Below are 13,865 nucleotides of genomic sequence, written 5' to 3'. Positions count from 1 at the left end.
GCGCGGTGCGGTGGGACGCGCGGTGCGGTGGGACGCGCGGTGCGGTGCGATGCGCGGTGCGGTGGGACGCGCGGTGCGGTGGGACGCGCGGCGACGGAGGAGAAGCGTCGCGAGCCGTGCACAAGCGGCCGGTTTTCTCAGACTCCGTGGATTTAATTGCTGCAAAACCCAGTGTTAATAACATTTTCCTTTTCTCAATATCTGACTGGAATAAATCGCCCGCTGCCGCGTGTGAAGACCCACGTGACGCCGCCTTGTCGCGATGCCTGAAATTTACCAATAGACTAATTAGAGGCGACGCGGAGTAGGATGAGTTGTGATTATTACCATGAGAATACGCAATTAGCCATTTAGTAAATGAGAAAGTCTGATGGCTGCAATGAAACAGCGGGGCCATGACTGTCGCACACATGGACTTTCGGTCTATGAAATACATCAGCGCGTTGCTTACAGCGGGCGCGAGCCCCGACGCTCCTGCCGCATAATCCCATCAGTTAAAGGTGAGACGCGTCGTCTGTCGACATCATCTGTCGCCACGTCTCTGCGACACATTCGCCGTGGAGTCGCTCGAGAGCGACGGCAGCGAGCAGACTGGAGTGTTTATTCTGGGAACAATTCAAATAATTTGTCCCTTTCAGCGAAGTAAGTGTATTTTTATTGAACGACTGCCATTTAGACAGTAAACACAGAGGCGGCCTCCCGCAGCCCGAGCTGTATCTGCCTTTGGTAATTTAGAGGAATGTTTGTACACTCTTCAATCTGCAGAGAAAATGATTTGCTTGTGAATATCATGAACACAATCTTACAGGTTGGAGTCAAAAATAGTGACGAAAACAATTTTTATTTTATGTTTTATAAACATCATACGATTAATTAATTGATATTAGCTGTTTATTCCATTCTTTATCTGTTCTGCTGTGCTGGTTTCTTCACTCAGCTGTTATGTATTAGCTTGTTGGACTGGTCACCTCAGAAGCATGTGGTTTCTTCTCTCACTAGGAGGCCTCACAGAGGCTCCTGCCAGCGAAGCAAGATGCCGTCACCTCCTCGCTGCTCTCATATTCTCTCAGCTTGATCTCAAAATAATCATTTGGCTCGGTCTAAGAGCCTCATTAAGGCCCCACTAAAGAGGTCATAAGTTCTGCTCGCGTTCTAATCACAAGCGAAGTTTCACGCTCTGCTGCTTTTTTTCCGCTCCACAATCACACACAAAGAGACGTCTGTAATCACAAGAGATTAAACTGTTGTAAAATGATAATGTTTGGTATTGAAGCAGTCCAAACCATCCATCCTCTAATCCTAATATTGATATGGTTCTGTTGCCTAACCCGCTGTGTAACATAATGTAGGGAAACAGGAAATGCAGCCCTAAGTTACACATTCTGGCTAATAAAGTAATAAGAAATACAATTATAACCCTGTATTATCTCTTTAGTAGCTAATGTTTTTCTGGGAAATAAAACTGTGACAAGCTGCAAAAACCTCTGTCCTGACTGACTGACACCAGTTGCCCATTGGTTTCCAGCTGATGCTAGTGAATCATTCCTCTGATCACAAACAATCTCTCCCACCAATTAAATCCATTGCTTTCAACACAGCTGTCGTTCCAAGTCATTTTTAACGTGTCAATGATGCACTTGTTGTATCAAACCCTCGCTTCAACCGACTTCATTGGTATTTATTTAAATTCTGGCCCACCTCTAGGTTTTTGCCATCCTGCCAACAATCCACTTAGTTACAAACAACACCTTGACCTTCACGGCGGATGAGGCCCTCACTAATAGACAGTGATGAAGTAGCTGAATGAATTAGTACAATACTGTGCCTTACATTGACTTATTTGTGGGGGAATTGCATTACAAACACAGTGCTCACTGCTCACATATGAGGAACCCCTTCTTAATATTCATCACAGCAGCAATGTTTGGAAATTGGCTTGTGTGTGGTGATCTACTTTTCTTGGTGGAGTATTATGCATATGTGTCTGAGCTGGAGTGAAATATTGCTTCACTGGAGATGTAATTGGCCTGAGAAGGAGCTATGTAATTACACACAAATTACACAGGGTGGGTTCTCACCGCTAATTCTGAAGTCACTCTATACATCTGCCTATTTTAGGGTAAAATACCAATCTAAAATATAATTAATTCCTCCACCGGAACTATATCCTGGCCTGATAATCAGACTAAATTACGGTACCATTTGGTTTTATTAACACTGTTATTTCAGGGTCACATTGTTGATGAGAACAGAAGCTGCCGGAGCTGATGCTATAGGAATATATGAATTATGTGAATCTACCTCATATGATCAGGTGATGATCAAGGTGAGGACCGATAAAATGTTAAAGATATGTGCTGCGTGTGCTATTTCTAGAATTATATATTATTATTGTTTTATTTATTTGCATTTTTCACTGACACCTTTCATTCTAGGTTCTGCTTAGCCAAGGGTCAAAACGCTGGTCAATGAGCAGAATATTGGGCTTAGTTAAACTGTTGTTGAAAATAATGTGAGATGTGGATGCATTGGTCTGAAAAATACTAAATCAAAGAAAACCAATCTGCTCAAATACAATTTAACAACTAAACTGGAACAACAGGTTTGTTGGATCGTGATGGTCTTGACTGGTAGAGGGGAACTGCTCATATCCTCAGAATATATATTATATATGCTATTTAAATATTTTTGTCTTTATCCTGTTATTTTTAGAAATGTAGAAAAAAAACGCTTTTATTTTAGGGGAGAAAGAAGCGAGAAAGTAATAATCATTGGAAAGCGTGCGACTTTAATCATTCAAATAAATCACAGGGTAAAATTGTTATTTCCATTTTTAAATAAGTGTGGCTATCAGCCGTTAAATCATCATTACTTTGAACGCTCCACGTTCAGCACACTTCCTGCGGGAATCAACAACTGATTGAGGAAGAAACAATCAGCGAGAGGCTCACCGCGCGGCGCCATTAGACTTGCAAATCCCCACACCTGCTAATTGACGGGATTCGGCGGAATCGCACGCGTTCGCCCATACGTCGGAACGCGGCCCCGTCGTCCTCATCCTCTGAGGACTCTGCTGGTGGAGCTGCGTCGGACGCTTGTACCTACTTCAACTTGGCAGCGGAGTTTAGATTAAAATTTAAAGGTCAAGAGAATAACACAAAATGGTATTTGTCTAACAGATTGTAAAATTCTGAGCTTTGTAATTATTTTTCCCCTTTTTATTCCCAGGGTCTTCATTTCTAGGCTTCCACTGTCTTGTTGATGTTGTTTTTTTTTGATTGACACCCCCCAGGTGTGATAAGAGCCGATCAATATCAATCCCACTCCTGCGAGATAAGTGCAGCGTCGGTTGTGGGGATGTGTTTAAGCGAGCTTAGCATCCCGTCCAGCCTACGGTGCCACAGCAGCACAGACCAGCAGCTCTTTCATGACCAACAGCGCTCCAGCTTCACGTACAGAGAAGAAGACCTGCGCCCATGACTGTATCTGACAGCCTGGCCTTTAGCCAGACACACATGTCGCACAGAAACACTGGGTTAATAGTCTATTGCTCTGCGAGAACCCATTTCAGCCCATACTGTAACTCTGCGTATTTGATGTGAGCCCTGTTCTGTTCCTTTTTTCCTATTGTGCGCGTGAGTCCTGGCAGAGGTCTGTGACTGGAACATTGCATTCTCTTAAACGTACTGTTTACACACACACACACACACACACACAGGCTGAGCTGGACCTGGGCTGTGACTGTCTTTTAACTTCAGCATCGCTTTGATTATCCCCGTCAAGGCCGTCTGCCGGGTAAATGTCCTGAACAGCGTTCCATGCGTAATAATGAGCTTGTGTTTTGTGCCTGCAGGCAACAATTCAATGGCAAATATTTCCCCCATGGCAAACAGCATTTGGATGAGCTCCCCGGTCCTGATGTTAAGACCTGTTCAATAACCACCTTCTACCATTTGTCTTTCAGGCCAATAAACTTAGAACCAAGACACTGCACAACACACTTAACCCTGTCTGGAGTGAGACCCTGACCTACTATGGCATCACAGATGAGGATATGGTCCGAAAAACACTCAGGTACCATTAATGTTATGTGTCTATGTGTGTCCAGAATGACAATGAACTGAGGAGAGATGGAAAAGATGGGAGGTGAAGAATAATAAATGAATAAAACTGTAGGTAGAAAAGTGAGTAGTGAGCAAAATAAGCACAGGAGCATGAAAATGAAAAAGATGGTGAAGGTTAATGAGGATTAAAATGAGGGAAGACTTTGTTTTGACAAATTCCAGCCCGAGACGTGGTGGATCTGTTGGAAATGCTTCGTGAAGTCATTTTCAGGCAGCTGTGATCTGATCTGATGGACAGTTGCTTTTCTTCTCTGGGCTCTGAGGCAAATCGCTGCGTCGCCGCCTCCATTTGCCAGCAGCCATTTACCCAGAAACGACACACGCGTTCATTCATCCCGTGTTGATTACTGGCATTTCACCAGGAGACTCCTGACCCGGCGATACACAGCAGAAATGATAGAGATGACACCGTTATACAGCTCACAGCGTTAACGCGGTGCGACCAAGCGGTGGAAGTAGGCAGTGATGGTTGGGTTGGATGCAGTGGAGGGTCCAGTTCCATCCTCTATAGTGCATCCTTCATTAAGTGCTGACAAATCAGGGTAAAATGTGTCGATAATATGCACTAAACTGCCACTTTCAATCATTATTATACATGTGGATTCACTGGGAACCTTATCAATGCTCCGCAAGTGTGTTGGGATTATTTTGTGCTGCAGTGCGGTGGAAGAAATTGCCGTGTTCCCGCTGCATTCAAGGAAATAATGGAGGTCTGGTATCAGCAAATTCTCAGAGGTGTGATCTGACGGACGCTCGTCGACGCACTAGACAAAACAAATCCATTCCCGTAACAGTGTCTTCATTACCCATTTGTCGAGGAACAATAGGCAGCGGGAGAAGCCCCCGCGTTTCCCGGCATCACCACTCATCTCTTTGTGTAAATTGAAATTTGAATTCAGCACCACCTGTCCGTGTCGCGGCGACGTTATTCTGCTGAGTTTCATTATTCTGATTGCGCAGCGTCCCCATAAGCTAGTGCTAATAAGTGCTACGGCGCCGTGGCTGCACCCTGGGCTACTCCTTCCTCCACAGGGCGCCTGATTATGCAGGGAAAAGCACCTGTAGCTCGCGTTCCACAGCAGGAGCCCGAGGTGGCGATGGGAGCGGGTCGGTCGCGTCGGGGCTGTGAACACTTCCACCGCGCCGGCGCTCCGCATTTACTCAAGACAAAGGTCTGCTGAGAGCCGCATTGACCCGCACCAATAATTGATTTCCATTTCACATTTATTGAAACGGCAGCGAGGAGAATGGACCTCCGCTCTGAAAAGTAAAACCCGGAGCTCAGTGTATTGTGTGTGAGAGCTGCCTGCTCAGCTTGTCAATATCCAGTTATCTTGTGTGATGTTGTGAATGATTTTTAATGCTTTTAACCTGACACTTTCCGCCGAACTGATTATGTTTTCTGGTAAGAACTGGGTCCCGGTGGCGGCGGGCGATGGGAAATCACTGGGTTTGCGGCTCCGAACCTCCTCTCTCAGTTCACGTTCTCGGCCCGGTCTGTTCTTCTCCTCCTCCCAGGATTTCAGTGTGTGATGAAGACAAATTCCGCCACAATGAGTTCATCGGGGAGACTCGAATCCCCCTCAAGAAGCTGAAGCCCAACCAACTCAAGAACTTCAACAACTGCCTGGAGAAACAGTTACCGGTGAGTCTGTCGCTGCAGTATGTCGCTGATTTGCAGTGTGTTTCGCATTAATCGTTCATTGTTTTACTAAACACACTGATTAATACTTTACAGATACAAGTACTAGTTGTGTACTGTATTCCATATTCAGCAAACATCTCATATTTGTGTTGGCTAATTAACCTAATTACAGACTGGCCCGTGTTTACACTTATAGGGAATCAAAAACCGACAATCAGGGAATCAGTGGAAGGCGAAGCTGAACAATAGAGCAGCTACCTGAGCACGTGGGAGGTCTACTGTATGCCAACGGCTCCATCAAAGCCCGATGCTGTGGTTAAATACTGCATCCAAGCCATTGTGTACAAATGTGTACCTGGGGAAAAAACGTGGCACGAAATAGAACCCGAATGCTTAAATACTTTCTGCCTCTAAAACGACTAACACAGTAGGTGTTATACATGATATAATCCATAATATATTACTGTATAGAGTAATTCATCAGGGGCTATATGTTAAAGCCTTATTACAGCCTTAGTGGGACGCGATGCATAAAGGAATGACATCATCCATAAGGATCCACGTGATGAGCTGGAGAGCCGGGTTCTGAGCACATGATTGTGCTGCGGGAGTGGATTATGTGTTATGAGAGCATGGGAGTGGAGTGGAGTGTCGTTGAACTGTGACTGAACACCCTCCTCCGATTGCCTACACAGTCGATCGTTTAAAACAGAACAACGCCGTGTAATCCTGGGAGCCTCGCGCCCGGAGCGACGAACCCCGGTCGCTCCTCTCGTACGTGGGAGCGTGAAACAGCGTCCGAAACAATAGGAAACGCGCTCGTGCAAAACTGGCATCAAGTGGCCGCGGTGCATTCGACCGAGCAGGCCCTGGTTTTGTCAAGGTTTATTCATTGTAAGTACATGCCCTGCTTTCAAAATCACCATATTTCCCATGTGTATAATGGATATTATTTGTTGTTCGATGATCACGGCGTCAGAGCGGCAGCAGAAATCGCAGACGCAGTTCTGATGTTTGTAGCTGTGGCTTTTCTTGCACATGAAATCATGACTGGAGGGAAAACGATTTGCGACATGGCCCCTCGTACCATTTAAAATGGGACTATTTCCATATAGTCTCCACCATGAAATATACATGATGACACTGGACTAGAAGATGTTTAGAGCCAAATCTACAAAGTTAGACCTGCTTGGGACCACGGCCTGCATCCGGTTTGGACCGTGTACAGTCGAGGCTTCAAATCTTAATTCTCTGTATCTACTCCCAGAGCAGATGCTGCTTTAAACTCTCCACGCTCTCTCAGTTTGGGCCGCTTTGCTATTTTGGACCACCCGGTCGTGAATCTCGCCCCGACTGAGAGGATGGAGCACAGTTCGGCATGAAATGCTCGAAGGCAGAGAGCACAGCTGCAGAGAGCTGGAGGCAGGAGGCCGAGGAGGATAAGGAGTTCTGTGTGAAGTCAGGATGTCGTCGGCTGAACTGGGGAGAAGAGCACCGACCAGTTAATCACCTCATTCAGCTGCAGCGGTGCCTGTCTTGTTGATGGTTTTGTCCAGATCAGCCAGGAAAACCTGTGCAATGAGCCTGTCACAAAGAAGAAATGTAGGCACCGATAGGGATCCATGTCTACAAATACAAATGTAAAGGCCTTTTTGGTTGGTTTCCTGCAAACTTTGCGGCCGATCACCCGTTTCTTGTCTCTGAATCTGCCCTGAAGCGCGTAGGAGCCGCCGGCAGCCTCGTCTGGCAGCGAAGCCCGGATCCGTGTCTCTGATACATTCATCCGTTCCCTTGGCTCCGTTGGACAATGAAAAGCTTAAGTGTAAGAGATTAGCAGAAATGTGTTGCTCACCCTGTTGCCATTTTTCCAAAATGGCAGGGTGTAATTATTGTTTTGGACGGGGCTCGTCTCATTAATATGGATGTAAAGCAGTGTTTAAAAGTAGTTTTCTCTGCCTTGGAAGCAGAGGAGTCAAAGCTCTTCCAGCCATTATCATATCTAATTGCATATTTATGACTAATTATATGATAAATCATCAGGTTGCATTTTGAACTGCCGTGATTGTGTCTCAAAATGAGACGTCCACTGTGGATTTCCCTGATTCCATTCGCGCTGTCATGAGGACGGACTTGATTTCCACCTTGATCTCAACCCTCGGCCCCTGCTGATCTCTGCTGTTGTGCTGTTACAAACAGGCAACAGAAGACATTCTCTCCGCAGGCTGAACCCGCGAGCTGACGTCCGTCCGGCCGTAACCTGCGCTCCTTCAGCCTCGTCTCCGGAGGCTGTTGCTGCTGATGAGACAACGAAGGCGTGCGCCTCTCTTGATTAGCTCGCGCTGCAGCTCCGCTCATTATAAATGATGTTTAGACCGTCCGGTTGTACCGTGCCTTAAATTCAATTAACGGATGTCCTTTAGCCAATCTTCATTTAGCTTCCCTTCAGCCAATGGCGCAATTAGCTGGTAAATGTTGAACACACACTTGTTTGTGTACGTTGATTTCAGACGTTGTTCTTAATAATGGCGTTAGGCATTAATCGCTTGCGTCAGAGTACCTTTGCTGGTGTATGGCGCCCCCCCCCCCCCCCCCCCCCCTCCCCCCCTGCTACAGGTGCTCTCGTATTCCTGTCAGCCCCTCGGCTTGTCGCGCGCTCCCCAGAGAGCGCCTCCGTGATAGGAGACACAAAGGCTGACACGACCCAAAGGGGCCCAAAAAATGTATAAGCAGCCGGAGACGAGACGGCAGTGAAGGGATTTGACAGTAAACTGAGGCAGAGGCTGAGTCGTGTAGATAAAACTAGTCCACAACTGTCTTATGACGGTCGCCTGTGATTCAGTTCCTGGAGATGTGTGATTAGTTTCCTGCTGTGGCTGCTGCTGGACCGCACTGGCTCCTACAGCGATGAAGACACGGCGTCTGTGTGCAGACACTTTCCTGCCGGTTCTATATTGTTTCTGAACCTTTAGGACGTTGAGGGTATTAGTTATTCAAAGTGACTCATAGACGTTCACTCCTGTCTCTGAAGCCACCAATTTTGCCATAAAGCATATTTATAATGCTGATAATTCAGCGCTTTTAAATGGAAATTGTTTGTTAAATTGTTTATGGAAATCATTTCTCTCCTCTATTCCTCTGACATTAAATTTGGAAACTGTAAAATCCACCCGCTTTATAGAGCAAAAGCAGTTTCTGGGCTTTGAGGCCTGATGCTGCTTCTGTGTACGAAGCTTTTAGTGGCTCCGGAGAGAGCCGCGCTAAATCTGATAAACTCCTGAAAGTTCTGGCTGAAGACCGCAAGTCCCGAAATGAGACAGGCAAACGGATGAACGTCAATTTGCAGCAGCGGGAGCCGAACAGAACGAACAGAGGCGCCTGCATTTCCACAGGCCTGCGCAGCTCCAAGTGGCCCTTGATAAGACGGAGGCGGTTTAAGGCCCTGTGCATTTCACCCCCCGCTGATGTGAACGATAGGCGCTCGACTCCATATGAGGCTGAGAAAAATGCTGAGCTGTGGGAAAGTGCCGCGTACATTTACACAATCAGGGGGGCTGTGGCTGGTAAATTGCATTTCTACAGTAAGTCGTAGCAGGAGAGGAAAACAAAGCTCAGAAAAGCCTGGACTGGACTAAAAAAATGAAAAGTCTTATGGTCAAGTGGGCCTGAAGCCAACTTTAAAAAGTCTAGTAGATGGTGATTTTTACAGTCTGTGTCATCCAGGGTGGGAGACATTTTAGCTTTTAACTATTTTTGTGGCATTTAACTGTTTTCTCGTGGTGCTTTAAGTGATTTTATCTGGTTTCCGGGCTTATCTTCATTCAAGGGGACAAATCTGTGCCATGTGTGGCCTGAGGTGATGCTACAGGTGTTAGCGTGGCCCTGAGGTTATCTGCTAATGCTGATACAGCGATTCACACGTGAGCGACGGAAACGGCTTCAGAGGATTTTCTCCCTTCTGGCTCTTATTGAGCCGTGACGCGTTTGATACCGAACCCTCCAGACGTCATGACCCGAGTGGTTCCGTTCTCCAGCTGACGTTCTCCTCGGCAGTGAGACGTGGCGTTTGGAATGAAATCGGGCGCACGCGTCATGTGTCAGTTCAGATGTTTATCTTGTCTCTAAAGAGCATGGCCAATTAATTTTGATGAGGCAATTAACTCAACATCAACGACGGAGATGGCATCAATGAGCCAATCAATGTTTGGCTGATTTTCAACACGCGCAAGGAGGCAAAGTAGGATTTAAAGGCTCGACTTACTATGTCAAAATAGTTTTTTCACATAAAAATAAAGATTTCTGAAAGACTTGATTAAATACGTGATAGAGAAAGTCATTAAGGGAAATCAAGAGCAGCATTTAGTGAAAACTGGATATTATCACAGTCATCAATCAATTGATTTGGCAAATATAGAATAATCAGGATGGACTCAAGATCAAAAGGATTAAATATGAAATGAACGGCAAAAATGTTTTAGTAAAAGGAAATGACTAAATGTCTGGGGGCTGAATGTTGTCGTTTCTACCTCTGCAGGTCAACAAAACTGAAGACAAATCCCTGGAGGAGAGAGGACGGATCATGATTTCCCTGAAGTACAACACCCAGAAGTCCTGCCTGGTCGTGGGCATCATCCGCTGCGCTCACCTCGCCGCCATGGACGCCAACGGCTTCTCGGACCCCTACGTCAAGACGTCAGTACCGTGTCTGTGTAGCATCCATGGCTGTGGGCCGAAATCCGGCCCATTCAGACCAAAGCAGCAGAACCCATCATATTAATATCTTATGATGATGTCATTCTGTCCTGGCAAAATCAAAACACTGTTTCAAAAATTTTAATTAAATTGGGATTAAATAGAAATAACTTTGCTATTAGCGCAAATCACATTCCATTAAGAGATGAACTTCGGACATTATTTTCCAATTCTGTGGTTATTAGAGACGCTAACATGTAAAATTACAGAATTTAGACTAAAAGCTATTATGTGGCACTAATATGACTAAATCACGAGGTACCAAAAACATTAGATGCTCATCATAATGGTGTTGCTTCCAATGACAACACGCAGCTTAGATGCTGAAATGGACTGTCTGGCAGTGGAAGCAGCAGCAGCAGAGGTAGAACTAACCGTGAAACGCAGCCACCGCACGGGAGGAGAGTCGCATTCATCACATCTGAACATTTCCCAAGTCTTTCATCTGGCTCGGCAATGAAAGTGCAATTAATTTCCGACTCCGCCGCGCACGTGGCGAGCACGAAAGTGCAACTCGTTTCGGGGGAGAAAGAGGATTTTTTTTTTTTTTTTTTTTTTTTTTTTTACAACAGTCGGAGGCTGAGAAAATTTTCCTGAAGCTTGAAGGACACGCCGGCAGATAATGGATTTACTGCCTCACGTGTGAGAGAATAAAAGAAGCGTCGACTCTGCCGGAGAGTCGGGATTCACGAGCTGATGCTCCTCCTCTACGAGCAGCTGATTTGTTAATCGATCTGGCGATCGCCGGGCGACTAGATATTGTTTTGGTCACGTGACACCATTCCTCTATGTTGCGCTCCGTTCCCGTTTGCTTTTGACGCTCCGCCTGCGGGTCAGTACTACTACTCGCTAACAATTAGGCTCGCTGCGATGTCCTCATCAACAACCATCTGAGCGCCGATGCCCCCTGGGGTTCAGGTTTGCGCGCAATAACCCACTTTAGACCCCCTTTAAGTATCTGCGTTGCCCAGGGAAATTGAAGCCCGCGTGGGTCTAGTGAGCACCGGGGAGGTGGCGAGCTACTGTAATTGCTCAGTGCATTGGAATATGCCACATCAAAAGTTATTGCCCAAAACCGTTACGTGCCAAATGGACGGAGGTGCTGAACAGCGGCCAGCGTGACGGGGCCGACGGAAGTAGAGCCATCAGTCATGAGGCGAAATGGAAACAGCGGTGCAGCCTGAAAATGCACATTCACCGGCTCCGCGTTCATTTATAAAGTGTTTTTTGGCCGTGGACAAATAACCACCATGAGTCAAAAATGTGTTTACTGCATGTTGCATATTTTACAGGGCACATTCAGTCGACAGTTTTTAGATGAATCCGCCCAAAGTTAATAAAATCCAATGTAGTAAGTCTTCAATATGGCTTTTACTGTTGTGCTGTGCTGCGTTATGCTGAGAGACGTCCCCCCTGTTTTATCAATCCCATTTAAACTTGAATAAAAAAGGAACGACTAATAAATCCCAACAAGAACAAACCCATAAAAGCTGATATTCAGAAACCTGGAGATGTGGGCTTTATAGAAGGGATCTGCGCCGCTGCGAAGCAGTGGGAGCATCAGTCGAATGATAATCCACTATTATTATGAAGCGAGGCGTCTCCAACTCTGTGATCTCATCAAAAAGACACTAAAATAAAACGACGCCGTTGAACTCGCCGTGTATTGGACTTCAGTCGCGATAGGAGAGGGAGAGGCGATGACAGAGCGACGTCTATCAGTTGGAAAAATGAACGCACACGTGTAGAATCCATTAAAGTCAGGAGCCGAGGTGCAGCAGGGGAGTGAGTGAAGGAGGGCGGTGCCACAGCACCCTCTAGAGGACAGAACGGGTAACACCTGTGGAACATGAAAAATATGTATTCTAGGTGAAATGAGGTGATCATGTCATTTATCTAATGCTTCAATTTTCTTTTCATAGTTTTCTCCATTCACTAAAATAGGCGGGAGTGAACGTGTTGAGCGTTCTGTAACAAGCCTTCCTGATGTTCTGCTACAGGTACCTGAAGCCCGACGAGAACAAAAAGTCAAAGCACAAGACGGCTGTGAAAAAGAAGACGCTGAATCCCGAGTTTAACGAGGTACGAGCCACCGCCGCCGCAGTTGCCTTTGTTTTTTTCATCCACCGCCCGAGTTGTTTTTTTCAGCGGGACATTGAGCCACACTGCGACCAACAGCCGCCGACTGTGAGGAGACGAGAACGCGAGACGGGTTCTCTTTTATCGAAAGAAAAGAGAGAACGTGGTTCAATATGTGACGAGGATGTTGGTCTGTGAAGACAAACTGCAGCTCAGGTGTCATTCCATGTAAACGTCAGATGAGGCCTTTTAATCTTACACTCATTTCTTTAATGGTCTTCATCGATGTTTTACTCAAATCAAAGGTTCCTGTTCATCTGCCGGACGCGTTAAAAGCAGCGGTTTGTTAAAATCATCACAACAATAGAACATTTTTTTTAAGAGTTTGTTGTCCAACTCCGAGTGGCCTAAATATAGTGTCGGGAAGAATCAGCATATTAACACGCGTTGTCATTTCAGACAATGGCAAATGAATGGAGCGAAAACAAGACGAGTTGAGTCACCAGCGTTTTCCTCCCACCTGTTACATAACCTAAACGACTGAGTGTAAAGAAGCTGAGGCCGCTCTGGGCATCTGCCCGCGTGCCCACGGGCCAGCGGCTTGACATTTCCTCTGACATTCTCCGGGCCCGTGCTCCTCCATCACCTCTCGGCCTCCCCGTGGAGGCGGAGCACAGCCTTGGTTGAAGCTCAGATTGAAATGCTGCATGAACGTAGAGTGACGATGTCCAAGAGAAGGGGTTTCGCGTTGCACTGCCTCTGTGCATTTTCACCACGTGACCTGAGCTGCGCTTTATGCTCCTGCGAGCGATGAAAGGAGAAGGGTGCTCCAGCACTTGGCTGCAAATGATTTTCAGACCTGACAGGAAAAAATAAATAAAACGTGACTCAATTTCGCCCCCTGATTCAAACAAATGTCAATTGCATTTTGCTTCCGTGGTGATAATTAACTGAACCCGTCACCGTTCAGGGAAGTAATCTGAGAAAAATGCGACTTTTACCTGCGCGTGATTACACTGCTCTCACCTTCCGCCGCTCTGCTCTCCGCAGGAGTTCTGTTACGATATCAAATATGCAGACCTCACCAAGAAGACGCTGGAGGTCACCGTGTGGGACTACGACATTGGGAAGTCCAACGACTTCATAGGTGAGGTTCACGGGTGGCGTTCGTCGCCGTGGCGACAGTGAGGGGGCCGTTTAAGGCTGGACCGATGCTCATCAGCATCGGCGGCGCCGCTGGTGCATCCTGTGGTCATTCACACCTGAGC

At 46.4% G+C, this 13,865-nt stretch overlaps 1 protein-coding gene across 1 annotated transcript in view; it reads left to right on the top strand.

The window, feature by feature from the left end:
• doc2b (double C2-like domains, beta) overlaps nt 1-13,865 on the top strand; it is a 57,488-nt gene that overhangs the window by 40,732 nt on the left and 2,891 nt on the right. Inside the window, exons 4-8 of the mRNA XM_055514691.1 lie at nt 3,965-4,074; nt 5,643-5,769; nt 10,301-10,458; nt 12,519-12,600; nt 13,648-13,744. Of these exons, the coding sequence (XP_055370666.1) occupies nt 3,965-4,074; nt 5,643-5,769; nt 10,301-10,458; nt 12,519-12,600; nt 13,648-13,744 (574 nt within the window). The remainder of the gene's footprint in view (nt 1-3,964; nt 4,075-5,642; nt 5,770-10,300; nt 10,459-12,518; nt 12,601-13,647; nt 13,745-13,865) is intronic.

The sequence above is a fragment of the Betta splendens genome, chromosome 14 (assembly GCF_900634795.4).
Source record: "Betta splendens chromosome 14, fBetSpl5.4, whole genome shotgun sequence".
Lineage (NCBI taxonomy): Eukaryota > Metazoa > Chordata > Actinopteri > Anabantiformes > Osphronemidae > Betta > Betta splendens.
Note: the sequence above shows the minus strand (reverse complement) of the source record. Positions and strands in the feature narration are given on the sequence as shown.